The sequence below is a fragment of the Sturnus vulgaris genome, chromosome W (assembly GCF_052056855.1).
Source record: "Sturnus vulgaris isolate bStuVul1 chromosome W, bStuVul1.hap1, whole genome shotgun sequence".
NCBI lineage: Eukaryota > Metazoa > Chordata > Aves > Passeriformes > Sturnidae > Sturnus > Sturnus vulgaris.
Genome location: NC_142282.1, coordinates 64,386,662 through 64,411,743, shown reverse-complemented (window position 1 = coordinate 64,411,743; position 25,082 = coordinate 64,386,662). Strand labels below are relative to the sequence as shown.

At 42.8% G+C, this 25,082-nt stretch overlaps 1 protein-coding gene and 1 non-coding gene across 5 annotated transcripts in view; both read left to right on the top strand.

Annotated features, from left to right (window-relative positions):
• LOC148220304 (zinc finger RNA-binding protein-like) overlaps positions 1 to 25,082 on the top strand; it is a 59,139-nt gene that overhangs the window by 5,726 nt on the left and 28,331 nt on the right. For all 4 annotated transcript variants that reach the window (XR_015798860.1, XM_088155487.1, XM_088155486.1 and 1 more), the window contains exons 3-7: positions 5,097 to 5,379; positions 10,301 to 10,448; positions 11,228 to 11,446; positions 12,312 to 12,553; positions 22,570 to 22,761. Coding sequence is in view for 3 of the 4 variants with exons in the window: in XM_088155487.1 (XP_088011613.1) it covers positions 5,097 to 5,379; positions 10,301 to 10,448; positions 11,228 to 11,446; positions 12,312 to 12,553; positions 22,570 to 22,761 (1,084 nt within the window). In the remaining variant the exon portion in view is untranslated. The remainder of the gene's footprint in view (positions 1 to 5,096; positions 5,380 to 10,300; positions 10,449 to 11,227; positions 11,447 to 12,311; positions 12,554 to 22,569; positions 22,762 to 25,082) is intronic.
• On the top strand, positions 1,607 to 1,743 carry LOC148220305 (small nucleolar RNA SNORA66). Its single transcript, XR_015799178.1, has one exon. It is a non-coding gene; the product is annotated as a small nucleolar RNA SNORA66 (small nucleolar RNA).

Sequence of the window (25,082 nt, the reverse complement as noted above, 5' to 3'; positions counted from 1 at the left end):
TGTTGTTCCTAGAAAATAGAAATTAAAGTGAGCTTGGTGAGGAAGCACTGTTACTATTATGATCAGCTAAAGAAATAGGTGTGGTATGAATAAAATACATTCATTTTGAATGAAAATCTCTGGCAGAAGAGGTATTATTAAAGCAACGCAGCAGCGTAAGATTTGCAGCTGACGAGTTCTTTGCCTCTAACTTCTTAAGTCAAAGAATGATGTTTATTTTGATAGTAAGTTAAAATACTGTAAGAATGACGTTACCTTGAATGTTCACAAACTGGGTTTACTTTAAGTAAATGTTGGTTTAGAACTCATTTGCTTTTGAAACAATCTTTCATAAACTAAGGAAAAAATTTCTGACAGTGAGGGTGCTCAGACATTGGAACAGGTTGTCTAGAGCAGTCTTGGATTCTCCATTCTTGGAGATGATTGGAACCTGCCTGGACACAAAGCCCTGGGAAAACTAATGTAACTTTGTTATTAGCTGTGCTTTGGGCACAGGGTTAGAACATGAGCTCATAATCTTTGTTTCAACCGAAATAATTCTGTCGTTTTTAAGTTCTGTCTAGTTAATAAAGCCAGTTGGACTCTACATATCTTTTCATATCAAGAGCACTAGAATTCTTTGAACTCAAAGATGCTATTAAGGATATTAGAACTTATCTGGGGGAAGAGAAGAATTGATCTACAAAGAAAACTCACTAAGGTACCAGGTCAATCAGTTAGCTTCTCTGTCTGCTTGTAATTTGGTTCAATTTTTCCCCATTATGTTAGGGGATTAAGCTAAACTGAATTACTTTCTTTGTTGCAGTAAAGAGCACACACGTGGTTTGTTACTATAGCTCAGCTGACATACTGTATTTCATTGTTGCTCTAATAACTTGATCAAGTGCTTAAGTTTTTTGAGTCTTATTTATTAGGACTAAGTTTAAATACTTGATGTGGTGCAATATAGAAAATTATTACTTAAGTTAGAGATTAGTAAAAGAATTGTAGAGGAGGAGCTGGTAGAGCTGATTAGTAGAATTAGAAGAGTGATTATCAAAGAGGAATAGTTGCAGTGGAATACTCTAGGGATTGGTCTTGAGTCTTATTATTTATGGTGTGTTGTGATATTTGATGAAAGGGAAATATTGTAAATACACAGGTAACTTTACAAGAAGCTGCTCTGAGGAAGCTAGATTCTTTGGAAAGAAAGTCTGGAGCAGAGTGAGTGGCACAGCTGAAACTTCATCTCAAATGATCCATAGAGTTCTTGTCATCTGTAGTAATGAAAGAATAGATAATACTAGGATACTAGGTGGAAGAGGGAGCTAGCAAAATAGTCTGGAGGGAGGTAAGTTCATCCTGGCAAATGTGATGAGGCACTAATCACCACACAAGGATTAAAATCTCTTGTAAGTTAAATTACAGTGACACAAAAATATTTTGATTATAAATGAATTACCTGAAAGTATCTAGTCATCTTTATGTTAAAAGGTTCTCAGTAAGACCATGGGGAGAAAAGAAACATAAATTTAGAAAATATATTGATATGAATCTCTGTAACCTAGCATAACATAACTTTTAAAAATGAAGTAGCAGTCAATTCTAGAATATTTTTCTTGTGGTCTTGAAAACTTGGTCACTAGCTCTGCATGGTGTTGCAGAAGCAAGGGGAAGAGATTTGCTAAAATAAACATGGTCATAGAATTATATTAGCCTTAGAAATAAAATTATTTGAGCTGCTAATTCTATACCATGATAAGGAAGTTTGGTACAAAATTAGCACAGAAGAAATTAAACTATCTGTTAGCAGAATCTTGTTAATAGACCTGCTCATAATGATCACAATCTCTTCACAATATTAAACACTGAAAACTGTCAGGCAGCTTTAATCATATATATACATTCTGAAAACAAAAGCATTTTTGTTGATAGACTGATACTGTTACCTCATAATGTGTTGTTAACACTGTATTGTATTTTGTAATTGTAACTTAAGCAGGGTTTCACGAAACTTGAGAGAGCTTAATGCTTCCTGGGCAGGTCCCTGTTCTTTCCCTCTCTCCCATTATTTGATTATTTTCCTCTGCTTCCATATGTATAACTTATGTGGGTTCTAGCACTCAGCACACTGTTTTGTGAGCTGTTTCTAACATTTCTACCACATCAGAAAATGAGCTCAGGAAAAAATAATTTAAAAAAAAAATCTTGTAGTTTTCTGCTAGATTAATGAGTTAAATCAGTGCAATAAATCGCTTGACAAGTAGCAGAACTAGCACTAGGGATGAAATAGGATGGCATAGTCAGGTTTGGTCTATGGGAGGAAGGAGGAATAAGAGCGGGGAGGAAGACTTCCTTGTTGGCAGTATTAGACTGTTGATGTGTTCGAGTGCAGTCTGAGATGAAGTCTCCTGCCTGTTTTCCCAATGTAATGTATTTTTAGTAGGTGCATGCGAGGCTTTGGACCTAATTTTTTTGGACAAAATTTTCTTGGTGGTAAACACAGAGGCTAATTCAGTTTTGCCCTTGGGTATTTGAGGAGGCTGACAGTAGTTAAAATCTTTGCAAAGCGAAGCAAAAGCGGGGCACCAAACATGAGGCACCAAATGTGAGGTTTTGGACCTTCGGGTGCTCTTAGGCACCCAACTGTCGGGTTATTTTCTTCAAAGAGCTAAGCAGCTAATAGTTACTATAAAGTTGTTTATTGCAGAAGCACATTAGTTTCAAAGGCAAAAACAAAGCAAAGCAAAGCAATGGCAAAATGCAATGGCATAAAGCCATGGCATAGATCACCAGCTCTCCCTCATGCATGTTCTTTTATAGAAACTTTCTAACTAGCTAAGACACAAACTCAGACCACTGCTGCTTAACCTATTAGAATTCTAATTTCTTAGCATGCCAGGCTACATATAAACTACGTACATGGCCTATCTTGTTTTAACTGAAAAATGTAAGCAATATCCTTAACTCTATTATGTCTGAACCTAGGTTCTTGGAGCCTCCTCGGAAACACTAGCATGTTTTTCAACCTTCAGTAGAACATGTACTACTTCTCTGGCATCTAAGACCTTTTACTTACTAAAAGCACTTAAAACTTATTCCATTTACTTACTTACTTGCTTGCTTGTTCACTTATGCTAAAACCTAAACTTTGACTTCTGCCTTATGTGTGAGTGGCTTAACATACTTCAGTCCATCCAAAGGCTTTAATTCAATCCCTGCACTCTAATCTCTCTCTGAAAGATTCAGAGAGACCCTTGGCTTACTGACTCCAACAGGTACATATGATATGAATTACCTCAGAACGTATGAATATTTTACACTTCTGTACTCTTAGTTATGTAGATAATACAGCCTAATTTTATAGATTGTCATTCACTTTTACCATCATAAAATAGTCTTCCTGAATCTTCTGACAGAGTCTGATTTCTCACTTTAAACTGACAAAATAGATAAATTGTCTGTATACATCAAGCAGTGGTGGGAGCTACACCAGTGAGTCAGGTCTCTTCCTTCCACTGTTATGCTAAGAAGTTGAAAATTAAATGAAACATAATTGTGAGTACAACTCACAACTGAATTAAATTTGGATGAAATGCAAGTGGTTTTTAAAGCAAACAGGGGCCTAAGATGGGAAGAAGGTGGAGTCCAGGTGTGTAAGTACAATAATAAAACCATTTTCTCTGTGTGTTTCTGCTGTAAGGATTTTAAAAAATATATATTGAAGTTAATGGGTTTTGCTGTAATTAAAATTAAAAAAAACAGTTTTTCTTAAAAGTTATTAAACAAAAGGGAGTTATGGAACCATCTATTGCAAAAATAATAGTAACTATAGTTAAAAGGTGCTTTGTTCCTGATAGCTATGTCAGAGAGAATATTGCAGTCTTTAGGAAAGAAATACTATAACTCATTCCTTTTGGTTTTGAGCATAATGATGCTGAAATTCCACTTTGACACTGAGTATGTTTGCTTCCAACAAGATTTCATTTTTATATTTTTTTCCAAAAATTAGAGGATACTACCTCCTTGATAGGCATGGAATTGTTTTTGAATAATCTTTTAATAGTGCTATGGAGATGTGAAACTTTAGAGACTCTAAAATAGTGAAAATCACTACAGGAGGGGTAGTAAAAATGTCATAATAATCACTCAACCCCCTATTTCATATAATTGTTCCAGATAGTGATATTTTGCCCAGTTCACTTTATTTGTTTAAAAATAGCTATTATAGGATTTTAATAATAATGTAAAGTTATAAATCATTATAGGACAACAATATTAGTTTTAGTTCAAATAATTAAAACTTAGAAGCCATAATTTTTATTTCCACTATTAATATTTATTTATTCTTATTAAATAGCTATATAGTAATGTTTTACCTGCACCTTAAAGAGAAGCAAATTAGTCTCATCATGTGCCTGGAAGATTGCCAGACCTCTGGTAGCAGTTGTCTTGCTTGATTTGACTGCCCGTTCTTTTGATGCTTCATGTTGTGAGGCAGTGGACTTCTGTTTGAATGAGTGGGGCCAGCTTTTATAATTTTCATTTTTTGTGAGAAAACTCCCACATCAGAAATATTTAGTGTCTCTTCCTTGCATTTAAGAGTTCTGAGCTATTTTTCACATAAGTATTTGAAAATCTCATTACTTTACATGATTTACTGAAAAACATAATGCAAGTGCATATCAGTAATGAGCTCTCACAGAAAAGCAGTATTTTTGTTAATTTGACAGGTGTATCAGTTTTATTGAAGACCCACTAAAACACTTAAAAACTTATTGGTCATGAAAATATAACTCTGTAAGACTTCTGTATTATTTTGAATGAAAGGCTTGGGTTCTTTTCAAGCAGTGGAACGCAGCTACCACTACTCCTTGCGAAGAAGAAAGTAATTGCCTGCATGATATATTTGCATTCACAGAAACTTCAAAATGATACAGCCTTTTTAATGGGGTGGATAAGAGGTAATAAAAATAATTACAGTGTATGATAGCTGTTCCAGGTCTGTTTGTAGAACAGACAAGTATGAATCAAATTTGGGAGTTTGAAATGTTTAGGTGTTAGATGAGTATGTTGGATTAATCTAATTATTTACTTACTGTCTTTTTCCAATGTAGCCAGCAGCCAGCTTCGGGCGTAGCTTATTCCCATCCAACTACAGTTGCCAGCTACACTGTTCACCAGGCACCAGTTGCTGCACACACTGTCACTGCAGCCTATGCTCCAGCAGCAGCTACAGTTGCAGTAGCCAGACCTGCTCCAGTAGCTGTTGCAGCTGCTGCAACAGCTGCTGCTTATGGAGGCTATCCTACAGCGCACACAGCTACAGATTATGGTTATACACAGAGGCAACAAGAAGCTCCACCACCACCACCTCCTGTCACTACACAGAATTACCAGGTGTGGTTTTTTTTTTTTTTAATGTGTAATTTTAAAATGATATGTTAAAAGGAGGAGGCCTGTTTGGATAAGAGAATGTGGTGATATTTATATTTTTTCTTCCATGGCTCACAGCTAAAACTGTGATAGAATGTGAAGTGACTGCTGTCCCATATGGTATGTATAGAAGTTTATCAGCAGTAATACTGCTAAGATTTAGACATTCACACAATAAACAATGTATTGACATTTATCTCCAAATGATTTTGTGAACTACTACTTGTCTTGGCTAGCCTAACTGTCCAAGTGGCATGCAGTTAAATGGGTCATGGAACTGATTCAGATGAAAAAACTGTTCCAATAAAAATTTTCAGTGGGAGATAGAAGTAGTTCCCTTGTCAGGTTCCTGGTTGCCACAGGAGCTCTAGCACCAAATGTAAGAGATTAGAAGATTACTCTAGGAGAGGAACTGTCTTTTGAGTAGATTTTGGGTACCCTTTGTGAGACTACTGCCTACCCTTGTGTGGCACAGGCTTTTACAAAAGGAAACTGTTGTCTGTTTTCATCTTGCTCTGACCTTTACTGACATTTCTTTGCATTGAATCTAGCAGTTGTCAGCATTTTGGGTGGGTCAGTTCAGGATAAGGACTCCACAGAAGGTTAACCAGCTAAAAAAGGAACAGCATCTTTCCATGGGATTGACAGGCTCCTGCAAAATTTCTTTGGTTCTGCACAGTTGTGGTGCCAATGCAAGAGATGGATGTGGGATCATGTAGGGTGAGGAGAGATGTGATGGTACCTCAGAGAACTTCCCATTCTTACACTGGCTTAAATGTCTTATGAAACAACATCCTGTCAGTGACTGGTATTCCTCTTCAGAAATAAAGAAACTTAGCAGTAAAAATCAGTGCTGCATCAGTTTTGCAGTTGGAAGATTTCAGTATGTAGTGGTTATCTTGGGACTTACTTAAGATAAGTGTTTACTCCAAAGAGTGAGAAGTTGCAGTCTTTTTTGTCTGTCTAGATTGACACAATGCAAGGATATATAGACATCAGTAACCCTCGCCCATTGGTTTCAATCAGACAGTTTAGATGCAGGAAGATTAGTGGTTTTACATGGCCAGGTAGTTTCCTATTAGAAATGTGAGCTTTATTTGTATTTTTATCAGCTTTTTTGCTACATTATCTAGAGTCTAATTTTAATTTTTATCTGTTTAAAGCTACTATACTGTTGCTGTATGTTATGAATTCCTTTGTAGGGCTTTGTACTTTGTTACATATGGTAATGAACTGAAATGTAGGAGTCCTTCCAGTAGCATGTTTACGCATAATTACAAGGTTGTTAAACTAGTCGGGTATTAGATGCATTCAGATAGAGTCCCCTAAATTAAAGAAAAATGCCGCAAGAAAGACATTGAGGCACTGGAGCACATCCAAAGAAGGGCAGTGAAGATGGTGAAAGGTCTGGAACATAAGTCTTCTGAGGAGTGGCTGAGGGAGCTAGGGTTGTGTAGCCCAGAGAAGAAGAGGCTGAGGGGAGATCTTACTGCTCTGAAAAGTGGTTGTAGTGAGGCGAGGCTCAGTCTCATTTTACAAGTAATAAGTGACAACACAAAAGGAAATGGACTCAAGTTGCACCAGGGGAGATTTGGTTTGGATATTAGGAAAACTTTCTTTATGGGAAGGGTTCTAAAGCATTGGAACAGGCTGCCCAGGGAAGTGGTGGAGTCATCATTCCTGGAAATGTTCAAAAAATGTGTGGATATGGCTTAGTAGTGAACATGATGGTAGTGCTAGGTTGACTGTTGGACCTGGTGATCTTAGAGGTCTTTTCTAACCGTAATGATTCTATGATTTCATTCACCAGCACCCCCAAGTCCCTGGCAGGGCTGCTCTCAATTTCTTCATTCCCCACCCTGTATTGATACAAGAGATTGCCCAGACCCAGGTGCAGCACCTTGCACTTAGTCTTGTTGAACCTCATGAGTTTCCCATGGGCCACATCTTGGGCTTGACCAGGTCACTCTGGATGGCATCCCATCCTTCAGGAGTGTCAACTGTACTGCTCAGCTTGGTGTCATCTGCAAACTTGCTGAGGGTGCACTCAATCCTTTCATCTACGTCATTGATGAAGACATCGAATAGCACTTGATCCCAATATGAACCCCTGAGGGAAACCACTTGTCACCGATGTCCATTGGGACACTGAGCCGTTGACAGCTACCCTCTGGATGCAACCATCCAAGCAATTCCTTATCCACTGAACAACAGAGAGAAGGATGTTGTGGGGGACCATGTCAAAGGCTTTACAGAAGTCTAAATAAAGGACATCTGTAGCCCTTCCCTTGTCCACCGATGGAGTCACTCCATCGTAGATGGCCACTAGGTTGGTCAGATTTGCCCTTGGTGAAGCTGTGCTGATTGTCCTGAATCACCTCCCTGTCCTCCATGTGCCTTAGCAGAGCTTCTAGGAGGATCTGTTCCAGAATCTTCACAGGCACAGATGTGATGCTGACAGGGCGGTAGTTCCCAGGGTCTTCCTTTCTACCCTTTTTAAAGATGGGTGCAATGTTTCCCTTTTTCTAGTCACCCTGGACTTCACATGACTGCCATGACTTTTCAAATATGATGGAGAATGACTTGGCAACTACATCAGCTGATTCCCTCAGGACTCTGATTCATCTCATCAGGTCCTATAGACTTATGTATGTTCAGGTTCCTCAGGTGGTCATGAACCTGATCTTCTCTTACAGTGGGAGGGACTTTGCTCTTCCAGTCTGTCTTGCAGTCTATTCACTTATCCACTTGGGAAGTATTCATATTCCTCAGGACTGCAAACTCCACCAGTGCATGATCACTGCAGCCCAGGCTGCCTCCAATCTTGATGACCCTCATTAGCTCACTTACATTGGTGACCATCAGGTCCAGTATTGCATCCCCTCTGGTAGTGCTGTCTATTATCTGGCTCAAGAAGTTATCCTCCATGCATTTCAGGAGTCTCCTGGATTGCCTACAGCTCCCTGTGCTACTTTCCCAGCAGATGTTGGAGTGGTTGAAACCCCCCAGCAGGACAAGAACCTGTAAGTGCGATATCTCCTGTAGCTGGAGCAAGAAGGCTTCATCAATAGGCTTCTTCTGATTGAGTGGCCTGTAGTAAACACCAACCACAGGGTTCCCTTTCTCAGCTCACTCCCTATTTCTCAGTCATAAGCTTTCAACCTTCTCATGGCTGTTCTTCAGAGACAGCTCTTCATAATCTATCCATTTCTTGACAAAGGGGGCAACCCCTCCACCTCTCTTTTTTTTCTCTGTCCCTTCTGAACAGCCTGTAGCCATCGATAACCACACCAGTCATGGGATTTGTCCCACCAAGTTTCAGTAATGGCAACAAGGTTGTAGCTTTGTAGCAGCATGGAGACTTCCAATTCCTCCTGTTTGTTGCCCATGCTGTGTGCATTGGTGTAAAGGCATCTCAGGTGGGCTGTCAGTGTCACCTTTTTTAGAGGGACACTCCTCCTTTGAGGTGTTTCCCTGGTGACTTCTATTACCTCAGGAGCCCCTGGCTCATCTCTGTAAATCTTCACGTATGCTTCAATGTGGCTAGCACATCTCAGTCATGGCTGAAGGCCCTTGCTACCACTCCATCCCTTTTGATGTGTTGTCCCACAGCTTGTCAAGGACAAGCCTGACATTATCCCTCTCCCCCGTCATGTCTGGTTTAAAGCTCTATATCAATGAATAATGCTAGCTCCTGAACAAAGACCCTCTTCCTCTTTTGTGAAGGGAGAATCCCATTTGATTCTAGCATGCCTGGTGTCATGTAGGCCATCCCATTATACAAACATGTGAAATTGTGGCAGTGACACCAGCCATGGAGCCATGTATTAGACTGGGCTCATCTGTTTCTTCAATGTCTCTGCCCACAGCTGGGAGGATAGAGGAGAAAATAACCTGTGCTCCAGATTCCCTTACAAGCTATCCCAGGGCCCTGAAGTCTCTTTTGATTATCCTTGGACTATGTATTGTGATTTCATCACCACTCACATAGAAGACCAATAATGGATAGTAGTCTGATGGCTGTACCACGCTAGACAATTTTCCCAGTTATGTCTTTAACCTGGGTCCCAGAGAGGCAGCACACTTAAGAGGAGCGTCCATCCAGCATATTGTACCCTCTGTTCACCTTGGAAGGCAACTGCCTACAGCTGCAATCTGTCTTTTCCTCGTGGAGGTGGTTGTTACACAGAGGTTAAGCCTTTCTGACTTTGGCAACACCTCTGGTGTAGATGGACCTCCATCCTCATCATCCTTTTACTGGCCTTCTACATCTTCATACCTATTGTACAGAGGCACCTGGGAAGGTGAGGTGGGCAAGGAGGGGATTCATCTCCTGCCCCAGCGAGGACTTGACTCCATTCACCCCTTTTCTTTGAGCTACTGCCTTCTACTTGCCTGAAGAGAAAAATATAGGACCTCTGATATTGTTTTTTTCTGGTGGCTCTTCCTGTCTTAGGGAGGGCTAAGCCATGGTTCCATGTTTTTAAACTTGTGAATATATTGTGGTTTGTGGAGATTTGTGGTGTCTTTTTCTTTCATATTTTACAGGAATGCAGTCTGATATAGTCATTATGAAAAACTAGTGTGCATTGAGTTGCTTTTTGGTAACAAAAATAATTTGGAAGGGGAAAGGTAGTTTAATAGCATGAGATTAATTCCTACATTATGTCTGAAAAAGACCATTCAGAATTGTCTTCAGGCCTGAAGTATCTGTAAACATAAACCTAATTTCTTTAATGCATATATTGGTATATAATGTATCTGTAAATATTTTTTAAATCTACTTGTAGAATAGAAAAAAATCTTTGACTCTGCTAATGATTTTTATTATTCCAGATATATACTCAAGGAAAAATTTGATGGGATTTCTTTTTTTAATTTTTAGGATTCCTATTCTTATGTTAGATCTACTGCCCCAGCTGTAGCTTATGACAGCAAACAATACTATCAACAAGCAACAGCAGCAACTGCTGCGGCTGTGGCTGCTGCTGCCCAGCCTCAACCTTCAGTGGCTGAGTCATACTATCAGACAGGTAGGTGGCATGATTCAAAGTCCTGTCATTATATACAGTCTGTATACTATTTTAATAGCTTAAAAATATATCTTTGAATATTTAATATTATCAGATTTATTTATTGTTTTGACATGTAATCCCTGTCAATGTGTAGAAAAAACTTGATGCACCCAGAACTTGAACATTATTGTGACATTGCCATAAGTAACTATCTTTGAGGTTTGGATTGTTATTAATACACTCAAAATGTACTTCTAGGCAAACATTTTTGCTGAAGTGGGTTGAAAAAGTCAGTGGTAGGTTCGGTTGCTAACTTGGTTATAAAGACTTTTAAAAAAAATTCTTTAGTTAATATATATAGTTCTTTAATTATTGGTATCATAAATGCTGCAAAGCATAAATCCTATTTGCTTTTTTTTATTATAATTAGAAATAATAGCAAAGTTTAGATGTACTTTGGTTTAATATGTACTCTAGTAAAACCATTGAAGGAGAAGGTTGTTTAAAAACATGGCAGCACAGTTAAAAATACGTAAATAAATCTGAGGCTTGCTAGTGTGAGCTTTGATATGATTAAACCATTGTGGGATATATGGTAGCTGAAGCATAACCATTACTGTACAAAAAACAACTAAAACCCAATCAAAAAAAGACAAAAACCAACCAAACTAAAACAAAACTCACTTGTTAATGTGTTTATCCCCTAGCATATCATTAAGTATCGCTTAAGATGGTTTGCATTTCATTCAACTAAAGCATATCAATGTTTGTATACTTCTATTTTCTATCCTAATTAGCTCCAAAAGCAGGATATAGCCAAGGGGCAACTCAGTATACCCAAGCCCAGCAAACACGACAAGTGACAGCTATAAAACCTGCAACCCCAAGTCCAGCAACAACTTCATTTTCTATATATCCAGTATCCTCTACTGTGCAGCCGGTAGCAGCTGCAGCTACTGTTGTCCCATCCTATACTCAAAGTGCAACATACAGTACAACAGCGGTTACTTACTCTGGTAAGAATTTTGCATATTATATTACTGAGATCTTTGCATTTGTTACAGGAGAGGATTTAAATACTCAGCATTTTAGGAGTTTATGTTCGATTACATCATATTCTACTGAGAAATATCAACCAGTTAAATCATAATAATGGCAAAATATTTTTATGTATCTTTAAAAGAGGTTTGATGCTTCTATGTGCCTATTCTGTTACATGTGAGAATATACAAAGTGTTGGCATTGCTACATGCAGAAGTGTTTTGTGACTTACTGTAAAGTTTGGAGAGAAAAAATGAGGGATTGAAAAAATAAAAACCACAAATATAACCCAGGGAAATTTGGAGCATGCTGCCATCAAGCAGCAATTAGAGACAAGGAAGAGCAGTCAAATATAAATCTTTTAAGTTTGGATTTTCTCAAGCCAAGATGGGAGGACAATGGGTGCTACAAAGAAAGACTTTGCTTCAAACACTAAAAATCAAAAAAGTAGTTAAAGGTGAGATGTTAATTTTATGGCCAGATGGTAATCAACTGGTATATTATAGCTACCTTGAACTATTTGTTTTGGTTTATTTTCAGTTTAAAAAGGAATTCTAAGACTTCATTGAAACAGAGCTTGATTAGAGGATTAAAATAGTTGAACGAGTAGATGTATAAAGTTTATGGGAAAACTGGCTCTAAAGGTATGAAAGCCCAGTTTCCTTGATATGCTATGTATTTGTGTACTGTGAAACATCAAGAAAAATTCAGACTGCCTGACAAGATCTCAATACATCATTTATATCCTACTCTATTATGCAATATGCTTGGTATTAGTGTATTATGTAATTGATACATGATATACAGTGATGTAACTTTTATTTTATTTTGATCTTTGAGGTACCTCTTATTCTGGCTATGAAGCTGCAGTATATTCAGCTGCATCATCCTATTACCAGCAGCAGCAGCAGCAGAAACAGGCAGCGGCAGCAGCTGCTGCTGCTGCAACAGCTGCTTGGACAGGGACCACCTTTACTAAAAAGGCACCATTCCAAAATAAGCAATTGAAACCAAAGCAACCTCCCAAACCACCCCAGATCCACTACTGTGATGTTTGCAAGATCAGCTGTGCTGGACCACAGGTACCTGTGTTATGTAATATCCTGCTATATGCTTTAGTCATAATTTTTTCAGCTAAAAAAATGTCCCCTTTAAGAATATTTGTTAATTTTTAAAGACCTGATTCTATACTTATACTAAAGGAATAATTAAATGAAAATGTATGCTATGATGGAATGAGTCCATAGGAGAAGACAAAAAGATGCATTCCCTTAGCTTGTACAGAGAAGCTTCAGCTGTGCTTTGGACTCCAGAAGTATTCTAAACTTTGAATTTTATTTTCTTTTTAACATAGCAAACTTCTTAGAAAATACTTTTTTCAAAACTTTGTGAATGGTTGTCAGGGTTTGACACTGGCTAGAAGCCAGGCACCCATGAAAATCATTCACTCATTCTCCTTTGCTACAGTTGAGCAGAGGAGGGGGAAAGAAAAACTAAAAGGTCTATGAGGTGAGGTAAGAATTAGGAGAAAACACTCTAAGGGCAAAACAGGCTCAAAAGATATAAAGAAAAGTTTATTAACAGAATTAAAGAGGATAATGAGAACTAAAATAAACCTTTAGAACACCTTCCCCTCACCCCAGCCCTTCTTTCTTTCCCACCGACAGTGGAGGGAGACAAGACATAGGGTCTTTAGTCAGTTTGTCACTTCTAAAAATCTTTCTTCAGTTCGCTTAGGGAGAGGAGTCTCTTCTGCTATGCCATAGGGTCTTTCCTGTTATAAATTCATGAGAAATTATGATCTCTCCAATGATTATTTATTAATAGAAAAAGCATCAAACAAACAGCGCTGGGTGCGTGGGGGAGTCATTGCCCCACCACGATGCACACCACATAGAATTAGTTCAGCTTTTTTATACAGTCTGAGTTTTTGTTTTCCTGATAACCCCCGCCTTCTTTAGTTTCCTTGATTTCACGTCAGTGGTCGTCTGTCTTGGTTTGAAAGACAGGTATGGTCTAAGGAAAGGCAGGAGACCCTTTTCTGCAATGCAGAGTGCAACCCCCCTCCCTTTTAACTATTTTAGGTCCAAATCAGACGCCTTCAAGCAGGAGATATGGGGATAAGAATAACAGTTCTTTACTGGTATCTAACAAGGCAGAAAACAACAACAGCTATAAAAATTGGCAACAGAACAGAACAGTCTAGCTCCGCTCCAGTCCCTTTTGGCCGCAGGCTGTCTCCCTGTGCTAAGTTACCGGTGCTGTGGGGGCAGGGCAGGTCCCGCGCAGTTGAAGAGGGCTGGGTGATGGCGGCCGCGGCCCAGGGGTGAGAGAGATGGGGAAAGTGACTCCCCCTCATGGTGTTGGTCGTGGTGCTCAGCAGAGTGTCCGGAGATAGTAGGGTGAGATGGGAGAGCAGCAGAGCGATGTCCAAAGGCAGGGAGCGTGGATCTCAGTGCTGGGATGGCAGGGGGAGATGCCAGAGCGGAGCCCAGGCGGTCTTCCCACTCCAACGAGCCAAGCGAGAGAGAGAGCCCCACTCCAGACCCCCGTCCCACCTTTCCTTTTCCGGTTTCCCCCCCCCCGCCCTCTCCCTCCACCCACCCGCCTACGAGAGAACATTACCTGTCGTTTCAAGGTGTAGCCACAATTACTTAGCATAACAATGGGAGGAATTCCACAGAAAGAAAAGGGGAACAATCCAACCCCCAACATTATCCACCCCTGAATTTCTCCCAAACTAATATGCTATATCAAATTAAACTGTTAAGTTATATATACATACATGCAGTTAGAGACATAGGCACAGTACTATAGGTATTTCACCCTAAAACAAGGTCTCCTTGGGGTATGCATCGGGTCTCTCCATTCTTTTGCATCACCCACCAGGTGCAACCTGGTCCTTGAGCAAATACAACTCCACAGATGGGATTGTCTTTGCTGGAGGCAGGATTCACCCAAACAGTTTTTCCTAGCATACCTCTCATGTGTACCACTGGAACCTTATCTCCATCTGATATTCCCAAGGGCTCCGATTGGGCAGGGCCTGCTCGGTTAGTGGAACCTCAGGTGTTCACTAACCAGGTGGCCTTTGGTAGATTAATCTCCCAATTCTTGAAAGTTCCCCCACCCAGTGCCTTCAAGGTGGTTTTAAGCAGGCCATTGCGCCGTTCAACTTTCCCTGCAGCTGGTGCGTGGTAGGGGATATGGTACACCCACTCAATGCCGTGTTCTCTAGCCCAGGTGTTTATAAAGCTGTTCTTGAAATGAGTCCCATTGTCTGACTCAATTCTCTCAGGGGTACCATGCCTCCAAAGAACTTGTTTTTCAAGGTGCAGGAAGGTGTTCTGAGCAGTGGCATGAGGCACAGGGTAGGTCTCTAACCACCCAGTGGTGGCTTCCACCATGGTCAGTACATAGCGCTTGCCCTGGCGAGTTTGAGGCAGTGTGATGTAGTCAATCTGCCAGGCCTCTCCATACTTATATTTGGACCATCGCCCCCCATACCAGAGGGGCTTCACCCGCTTGGCCTGCTTGATGGCAGCGCACGTCTCACAGTCATGGATAACTTGAGAAATACTGTCCATGGTTAGATCCACCCCTCGGTCTCGTGCCCACTTATATGTGGCATCTCTGCCCTGATGACCTGAGGCATCATGGGCCCATCGAGCCAGGAACAACTCTCCCTTCTGCTGCCAGTCTCAATCTATCTTCGACACCTCTATCTGTGCCGCCTGATCTACCTGCTCATTGTGTCGGTGCTCCTCATTAGCCCGACTCTTGGGGACATGGGCATCTACGTGACGGACTTTCACAGACAGCTTCTCTGTCCGGGTGGCAATGTCTTTCCATTCATTGGCAGCCCAGATTGGTTTTCCCCTATGTTGCCAGTTAGCCTTTTTCCACCTTTCCAGCCATCCCCACAGAGCATTGGCTACCATCCATGAATCAGTGTAAAGGTAGAGTTTTGGCCACTTCTCTCTTTCAGCAATGTCCAGGGCCAGCTGAACAGCTTTGAGTTCAGCAAGTTGACTCGACCCACCTTCTCCTTCGGTAGCTTGTGCAACCTGTCGTGTGGGGCTCCATACGGCAGCTTTCCACTTCCGGTTCATCCCCACGATGCGGCAGGAACCATCAGTGAAAAGAGCATAGCATGTTTCATCTGCTGGCAGTTGGTTATACGGTGGGGCTTCTTCGGCCCGGGTCACTTGTTCCTGTTCCTCTTTGTCGGCAAGACCAAAGTCTTCCCCTTCCGGCCAGTTGGTAATTATCTCCAAAATCCCAGGGCGATTCGGGTTTCCAATACAGGCGCGTTGTGTGATGAGGGCAATCCATTTACTCCATGTGGCATCAGTGGCATGGTGGGTTGAGGGAACCTTTCCTTTAAACATCCACCCCAGCACTGGCAGTCGGGGTGCCAGGAGGAGTTGTGTTTCCATGCCAACCACCTCTGAGGCAGCTTGGACCCCTTAATAGGCGGCCAAGATCTCCCTCTCCGTTGGAGTGTAGTTGGCCTCGGACCCTCTGTAGCTTTGACTCCAGAACCCCAGTGGTCGGCCTCGCGTCTCACCAGGCACCTTCTGCCACAGGCTCCAGGACAGACGATGGTTCCCGGCTGCAGAGTAGAGCACGTTCTTCACATCTGGTCCCGTCCTGACTGGGCCAAGGGCTACCGCATGAGCAATCTCCTGCTTGATCTGGGCAAAGGCTTGCTGCTGCTCAGGGCCCCAGTGGAAATCGTTCTTGCGGGTGACCAGGTAAAGAGGGCTCACAATCTGGCTGTACTCAGGAATGTGCATTCTCCAAAAGCCTATGGCACCTAGGAAGGCTTGTGTTTCCTTCTTGCTGGTTGGTGGAGACATTGCAGTGATCTTATTGATGACCTCACTGGGGATCTGGCGCCGTCCATCTTGCCACTTTACTTCCAGGAACTGGATCTCTTGGGCAGGCCCTTTGACTTTGCTCTTTTTAATGGTGAAGCCAGCTCCCAGCAGAATCTCAATGATCTTTTCTCCTTTCTGAAATACCTCCATTTCCATGTCCCCCCACACAATGATGTCATCAATGTACTGCAGATGTTCTGGAGCTCCACCCTTCTCCAGTGTAACCTGGATCAATCCATGACAGATGGTGGGGCTGTGTTTCCACCCCTGGGGCAGTCGGTTCCACGTGTATTGCACACCCCTCCAGGTGAAAGCGAACTGAGGCCTGCACTCGGCTGCCAGAGGAATGGAGAAAAATGCATTGGCGATGTCAATGGTGGCGTACCACTTTGCTGCCTTGGACTCCAGCTCCTACTGCAGTTCCAGCATGTCTGGCACAGCAGCACTCAGCGGTGAAGTCACCTCATTCAATGCACGATAGTCCACAGTCAATCTCCATTCTCCTTCAGATTTACGCACAGGCCAGATGGGGCTGTTGAAGGGTGAGTGGGTTTTGCTGACAACTCCTTGTCTCTCCAGCTCACGGATCATCTTGTGGATGGGGATCATAGCATCTCGATTCGTCTGGTACTGCCGGTGGTGCACTGTTGAGGTAGCAATTGGCACCTGTTGCTCTTTCACCCTGAGGAGTCCCACTGCAGATGGGTTTTCTGATAGCCCAGGCAGGGTGTTCAACTGCTTAATGCCCTCTGCCGCCACAGCAGCCATTCCAAAATCCCACCTGAGTCCCTTTGGGTCTTTGTAATAGCCGTTCCTGAGGAAGTCTATGCCTAGGATACATGGTGCCTCTGCGCCAGTCACAATTGGATGTTTCTGCCACTCTTTCCCAGTCAGGCTCACCTCAGCCTCCAGCAAAGTCAATTCCTGAGATCCCCCCGTAACCCCAGCAATCGAAAGATGTTCCTTCCCGACATGTCCCGATGGTATTAATGTACATTGTGAACCAGTGTCAACCAATGCTCTGTGTTCCTGTGGCTCTGATGTGCCAGGCCATCGGATCCACACCGTCCAAAAGATCCGGTTTTCCCGTGCCTCTCCCTGGCTAGAGGCTGGGCCCCTCTAGCCTTGGTTATTATTTCTCTCCTGGGCATACGTACTGGAGGTTCCTTCAAGGGGATGTGACAGATCATCCTCCCTTCTGTAATACCCTGCACCTCCATGGGAGGCTGAGGCTACCCTCACTTTAGTGGAGTTCCCTCTGTTGGTGTTCCCCTCCCTGAGTTGGCGCACCCGTGCTGCCAGGACAGAAGTGGGTTTCCCATCCCACCTTCTCATGTCTTCCCCGTGGTCACATAGAAAAAAACACAGGTCAGCACGTGGGGTATACCCTCTCTCCCTAGCTGGGGGGCATTGGGCTCTACTTTTGGGGTCCATGACTCGCACTGGTGCTGCACTGATCTTCCTCACCTCTTCCCTTATCTCCTTCATCTCCTCCTTAAACTCCTCTCTGAGGTCCTTAGCCACAGCAGAGACATGAGCCTGCACCTGGCCAGCCATCATACTCTGAAAATTCCTGATCCTGTTGGCAACAGAACCCACTGTCACTTGGTTGGTATCAGCATCAATCATTGCAATAAAGGGGGTATATTGAGATGGGCCCAGGTTTGCAAGATTCCACAACATCTGTCCTGTGCACCTGACCTTGTCAGGGACATTGTCATGCTGTCCATCCCTCCCAAAGAGCACCTCCAGTACTGCCACTTCTCTCAGCTTTTGGATCCCTTCCTCAAGGGTATTCCAACGTGTTCTCTGGTGGTACTCCTGCATTCTTTCCCTGTGGACAAATCTCTCTCTCACACTCATTAAAAGTCGCTCCCAGAGGAAAAGGAGACCTGTCTCCCTTACAAATACCTGGTCCACACCTGAGTCCTGGGTCAAGGCTCCCAAATTCCTTGCCTCAGTACCATCCAGTTGCACACCTGTACCCATAAGGTCCCAGACCGGCAGTAACCAGGTTGTAAAAGGCTCACGGCCCCGTCGTACAATGTCTTTTCGCAGGTTACGGAGACTGTCGTATGGCAGGGACTCGGTGATGATCTCAACTTCTGGCTCCCCTGCTGGTTGTGAGGGGCCCCCTTCCTGACCCTTATTATCTAGGTGCCTTGTTTTCATCTTAGACTTCCTAGTTTCCACAGGGGCAACTGCTGCTGGCTGTGAGTGCCCTTGCAGTTCAGCTGGAACCTGGACAGATGTAACATCTGAGGGTCCCACTGCTGCACCATCAGAGTCTTCCTCTTTAAGGCAGGGCGAGGGTTTCTCACCAGCTGGGGAGAGGTACTCCTTCAGCATCTGGCCCATCTCACGTATCTCCTTTGCTAGCACCCCCACCCATTCTGGGTGGTTCTTTTCCGAGGTGGGCTGTGGGGCAGGGTCAAACTCTGGGGTAATATCCCTAGTCTCTGGGACAGGATCAGGCTCTGGGGTAACCTTTCTAGTCTCTGGGACAGGATCAGGCCCTGGGGTAACATCACTATTTCCTGGGGTAGGTATGAGGGTTGTTATCCAAGTCAATCTTCCCTTATCTCTGAATGTTAGATAGAACAGGTTTAACAGGGATGTAAGCAACACTAGCCACATTATAATGTCATTAGCATTTAAAGCGGATTTGAACCCCTTGAAGACTGGTGGGGTGAACTTCAAAAACCCTGTGATGGGTTGAGAAAAAATTTCACCTGCTGCCACTTCCTCACAGTAAGTACCATTACTGAAGTAGCCCCAGAAACACACACTTAGAGTGTGATAGCTCTGAATCCATGTGGCCATCTTCCAGAGAAAATTAAAAATCCATGAATTCCTCAACTGATCAACCCACACAATAAACCGCATAATAGCCACAGTAACCTTGGTTATGAAACTCATGTTTAAAAAAGGGCTTGCAAATGGGAGAGATATAGCAGTGACCACATGGAGACCAATCCAGGGTAAGCTGGACAGCATGGTGTCACCTACCACAAGCTTGGGTAATTCAAGAACTGTTATCCCCTTTTCTACCCCTCTCTCAATGCCCTCAGGCAATGCCCCACGTTGGGCGCCAAAATCTGTCTTGTTTTGAAAGACAGGTATGGTCTAAGGAAAGGCAAGAGCCCCCTTTCTGCGATGCAGAGTGCAACCCCCCTCCCTTTTAACTATTTTAGGTCCAATTCAGACGCCTTCAGGCAGGAGATATGGGGATAAGAATAACAGTTCTTTACTGGTATCTAACAAGGCAGAAAACAACAACAGCTATAAAAATTGGCAACAGAACAATATAGCTCCACTCCAGTCCCTTTTGGCCGCAGGCCGTCTCCCTGCGCTCAGTTACCGGTGCTGTTGGGGCAGGGCAGGTCCCACGCAGTTGAAGAGGGCTGGGTGATGGCGGCCGCGGCCCAGGGGTGAGAGGGGATGAGAAAGTGACTCCCCCTCATGGTGTTGGTCGTGGTGCTCAGCAGATAGTAGGGTGAGATGGGAGAGCAGCAGAGCGATGTCCAAAGGCAGGGAGCGTGGATCTCAGTGCTGGGATGGCAGGGGGAGATGCCAGAGCAGAGCCCAGACGGTCTTCCCGCTCCAACGAGCCGAGCGAGAGCCCCACTCCAGACCCCCGTCCCACCTTTCCTTTTCCGGTTCCCCCCGCCCCCCCTCCCTCCACCCACCCACCTACGAGAGAACATTATCTGTCGAGAACATTATCTGTCGTTTCAAGGTGTAGTCACAATTACTTAGCATAACAATGGGAGGAATTCCACAGAAAGAAAAGGGGAACAATCCAACCCCCAACATCATCTTCTACGCAGGCGTTGGTTGTTGCTAGGGGTCGTTTGCCCTCCTTTGGTGGTCTTTTGGATGAAGGCTTCGCATTTTCCTCAGTGTCTTTCCTGACCTTTTCTTTCTGCATATGTAGATATTAGCTATTTATATAACTATGGTTATTTGCTTAATACAATTTCCACAACTTCCTTATTTTTTTGCTACATGCAAGCAAAATATGACCGCAAGTTCCTTATTTTTGTCCAAACAGACGTAACCGCAAAAGCTCTTTAAGCCCAACATAGCTACCATTTCTCTTAAGTAAGCAGTTACAATTTCTCTTAAACAAGCATAAATATAATCTTTTTATTCCATGTTTTATTTGACTTAAAATTGATTCTTATAATCATCCCAGTACAGCATTTGCATGGTTTTACTTCTGATATCGCCTTATAACCCGAATCACACATACATTTTTCACATTCCCACAGGAGATAGTTTTGTGAATTTCTCCAACATGGTTCTAATTTTCACAAGTAGTAGTCCTGCCCAACCTGCTGCAATGTGAGTCCTTCCCACAGGCAGTCTTCCCACAACTGTTTGTGTGGGTCATTTGGTTCATGGGGTACAGTCTTTTAAGGATGAGCTGTTCTAGTTTGGAAGCAAGGGTCCTCTTCCTCTATTCCTGGAAGCAATGATCTTCTCTCTCTGTTCCAGTTTCTCACTAAATTACAGCTTTTCAGCATCTACACGCTCCAGCGTATCTTTTATCATGGGCTGCAGGCAGACTTCTACATCCCCCCATGCACTTCATGAATTACAGGGAAAAAAAGTTTGTTGTATTATAGTCCTCACCATGGCTTGCAGAAGAATCTCAGCTCCAACACCTGGAGCACCTCCTCCTCCCACTCCCTCCTTTTTCACCGACCTTAGTGTCGCCATGTTGTTTTCTTCATGTGTCTTCACATTTTCCTTTTCTCTGACTTGGGAGAAAATTGGTGTCCGTAGGTTCATTTATTATCATGTTCTATCAATTGAAAAGTTTTTATAGAGTTCCACAGCACTGAAAGGTTGATCCCATCCGGGCTCCGCATCGGGGAATTGCTTGCCATGCCTCTCGCTGTTGGTCACATGGTCCCCGCTGGCACCACATGAGCCATGCCAGCCTCTGGCTCCAGTCAGCACCTCTCATGTGGGGTGCCAAAAAGGAAAAACTGCTGCTGCCGCTTCTCCCCTTCTGTTCGCAGTATGGCTGGCTAAAAGTGGCTAAGCAAATAAAGTTCACTGTGAGCCATGCCGAGATGGCAGCGGCCACATGGCGCTGCCCCACCTGCGCAGATGCCAGCCATGTGGTCGCTCCCTGCACTGGGATGGTGGCGGCCGTGCGGCTGCCCCTGGCCACATGAGCACTCCCGGTGCTGGCCCCGGCTGCATGGTCTTGGCCACGTGGCTGCTCGTGGTGCCGGGATAGTCTCCCGGCAGCATGGCGTCAGCTACCATGCTGGGAAGGGCCCCAGCAGTCCCCTCACCACCCCTCTAAGGAGAGGAAGAAAGAGAGCTTGCATGTGTTTTTTTGTTCTTAAATATGTCATCACGGAGGCGTTACTAACTTCTCTAATTGGGCCAGCCAATATGTCCATCGTCTGAGTCTTCAGGGATTGCCTCTGCTGGACATAGAAGTTTTGAGGAGCTTCTCTCTCAGAGGCAACCTCTGTGGCTACCTCCGCCCCCACTAAAATCCATGTTGTGTTAAACTAACACAATGGTAATCTTGAAAAGGTATTCATTTTATTCCAGCATCCCAGTTTCGTTTCAAAGGGGATACAAGTGCATAAAAAGTAGATATCAATTCATGAAGTGTTTGTGTGTTTGGCAAAACAGTTCTTACTCTTTAGGTAAAGTTGTCATTATTTTCCACTCTGTCTGCTCCATAGATTGCCAGTGTTAGTATAGGAACAAATAGCAACTTCTGTATTTTATTTTCAGTGCAGCTTTATGCGCTACCTTTTTTTGAATTTACTGTTTTAGTTATCTGGATACATTTAATAACTGGTCTTGCAATTCGAGGAAAATTCAAAATCAAGAATAATTCAATGCAATGTAGGAAAATGCAACTGAGACAGTTTTCTGATCTTATCAGGCTTTCAATGGTAATATATGTTGACCAGTACTTGACTGAGGAAGTGAGAAGGTAGAGGAATGAAGGCCACATTGTATTACCTAAAAGTGGAATCCTGGTGGTGAAGAAAATATCTTGGTTTCGGAAGTGACCTGCTTACGCCTTAAAACATGTCATAGGGAAGTAATGTTCAGTGTAGGAAGTATTTTTCATACAAAGCATGTGTTTTATGCTATGCTCTATATTACATCTATACACATGAATGATGAACGAACAGTACAAAACCAACTGTGTGTATTTTTTATTTAAACAGACTTATAAAGAACACTTAGAAGGCCAGAAACACAAAAAGAAAGAAGCAGCATTAAAAGCTTCCCAGAACACCAATAACAACAGTACTTCTGCTCGTGGAACTCAGAATCAGTTGCGCTGTGAGCTTTGTGATGTGTCTTGTACAGGAGCAGATGCTTACGCTGCCCATATCCGTGGAGCCAAACATCAGAAAGTAAGAACTTTCTTTTGTCTATATTATACAAGCCGGTCATATATTTCTTCCCATAGTTTTTCTCATCTTAAGAGAAAATATGCAGAAACAATAGAATTAGAATTTTGTTTAAAGACATTTAGCTCTGCTTTTTCTTTCAAAATTATCTTTAAGCTCACTATTAGAAGGGTCTTGTTGGGAGAAAGGGGGAAAACATATTGCCACAGTATCAAGGAGATGAGGATATATTGGGAAAGGTATGTAAATTGTAGGAAGAAGGTATAGAGTAAGATGGGGAAGTGTCAATGAGGACATGCGGTAGTATGCTTGTGCCCCCTAACACTTTTCAAGACTTCTCTTGACATTCTTACTTGGCACTGTGAAGCTTTCTGCTTTGAAACACTGTAAACTGAGTCAGTGCCAAGGGATGGGATTAATATGTATCACTTTTTGATATTTCTTGCAAAAAAAAAGGCATATGGAAACAAGGAACAATGTCCTGTACTAGATTTTATGAGTATGTTTAAAGAGTTTTGGTAAGTATGCTTTCCCTATTGTCTGTGTGCAGTTAGGTGAGCATTTTAGAATAAAGACTGCGAGCTGCACTGTGAACCTGTGACCTGTGTTCTAAATTTGGTCATATGACAATAAATGGAATGGCACACTGTAGAATGTGTGTTTAGATATTACAGATTTTCCTCAAAGCTATAGAATTATTAACGTAAGTAACAAAGTATTAATATTCAGCTTTTATAGCCCTTTGTATCTCAGAACACTGTACCAAGTAGCATCAGTAATATCATTCCTATTCAAGTAAATAAATCTCATAGCAAATTTAAAATAATTTTCTAAGTATTATTTTTGTTAGTAGAAGAACAACATTTATGATTTACATAGATTTGCCTAGTGTTTGTTCTTTCATTAATGACGTTCAGTCATTAAATTTTTGGGTTGTGCCCAGTAACTCCATAGGTATATGGAGTATGATAATATATTATCTTTGTATAGTTGGATGTCCTTTTCTCTTCCTCATAGATAGTTGTTAACTAATGCTAAGTTAGGTTGTCATCAGTGTAAAAAATGAAATCTCAAAGGACTCTTTCTTTGGTACACTGAAGAATTTTGTGCATTCTAGTGGGAAAAAAGTAATCTGGAAGAGTTGCTTGAACTTAAATTTGTAATATTATGTGACATTAATATGTCTGTATTCTGATGAGGAACATGCTTAAAATAAGAATAAAAAGCTAAGAACTGTAGGTATACACTTGTGTACATATCATAGAATTATTTAGGGTGTAAAAGCCCTCTAAGATCATCAACTCCAACCGTTAAACTAACACTGCCAAGTCTGCCATTAAACCATGTCCCTAAGCACCACATCTAGATATCTTTCATGACTTTTAAATCCCTCCAGGGATGGTGACTCAGCCACTTCCCTGGGCTTCCACTTCTCTTCCAATGCTTGACAACCCCTTCAGTAAAGAAATTTTGCCTAATATCCAATCTAAACCTCCCACAGCACAACTTGAGGCCATTTCCTCTTGTCCTATCTCTTCCTACATGGGAGAAGAGACCAACACCCACCTGGCTGCAACCTCCTTTCAGGTAGTTGTAGAGAGCGATAAGGTCTCCCCTGAGCCTCCTTCAGGCTAAACAACCCCAGCTCCCTCAGCTGCTCCTCATAGGACGTGTGCTTTAGACCTTTTACAAGCTTTGTTGCCCTTATTTGGATGCACTCTACCACCTCAACATCTTGTCTTGTTTTGAGGAGCCCAAAACTGAACACAGGATTCAAGGTGTGGCCTTACCAGTTGTCTCGGTTTGAAAGACAGGTATCTTCTAAGGAAAGTCGAGAACGCCTTTCCTGAGATTCAGAGTGCAACCCCCTCCCTTTTAATTATTTTAGTTTCAAATCAGAGGCCTTCAGGCAGGAGATATGGGGATAGGAATAACAGTTCTTTACTGATATCTAACAAGGCAAAATAGCAGAAACAACAACAGCTATAAAAATTGACAACAAAACAGAACAGTATAGCTCAGTTCCAGTCCCTTTTGGCCAAGGCCCTTTCTCCCTGTGCTCAGTTACCAGTGCTGGGGGCAGGGCAGGTCCCGCGCAGTTGAAGAGGGCTGGAGTGATGGCGGCAGCGGCCCAGGGGTGAGAGGGGATGGAGGAGAGACTCCCCCCTCATGGTGTCAGTCGTGGTGCTCAGCAAAGTGTCCAGAGATAGGATGAGGTGGGAAAGCAGCAGAGCGATGTCCAATGGCAGGGAGTGTGGATCTCTGCGCTGGGATGGCAGGGGAGATGCCAGATCAGAGCACGGGCAGTCCTCCCACTCCACGAT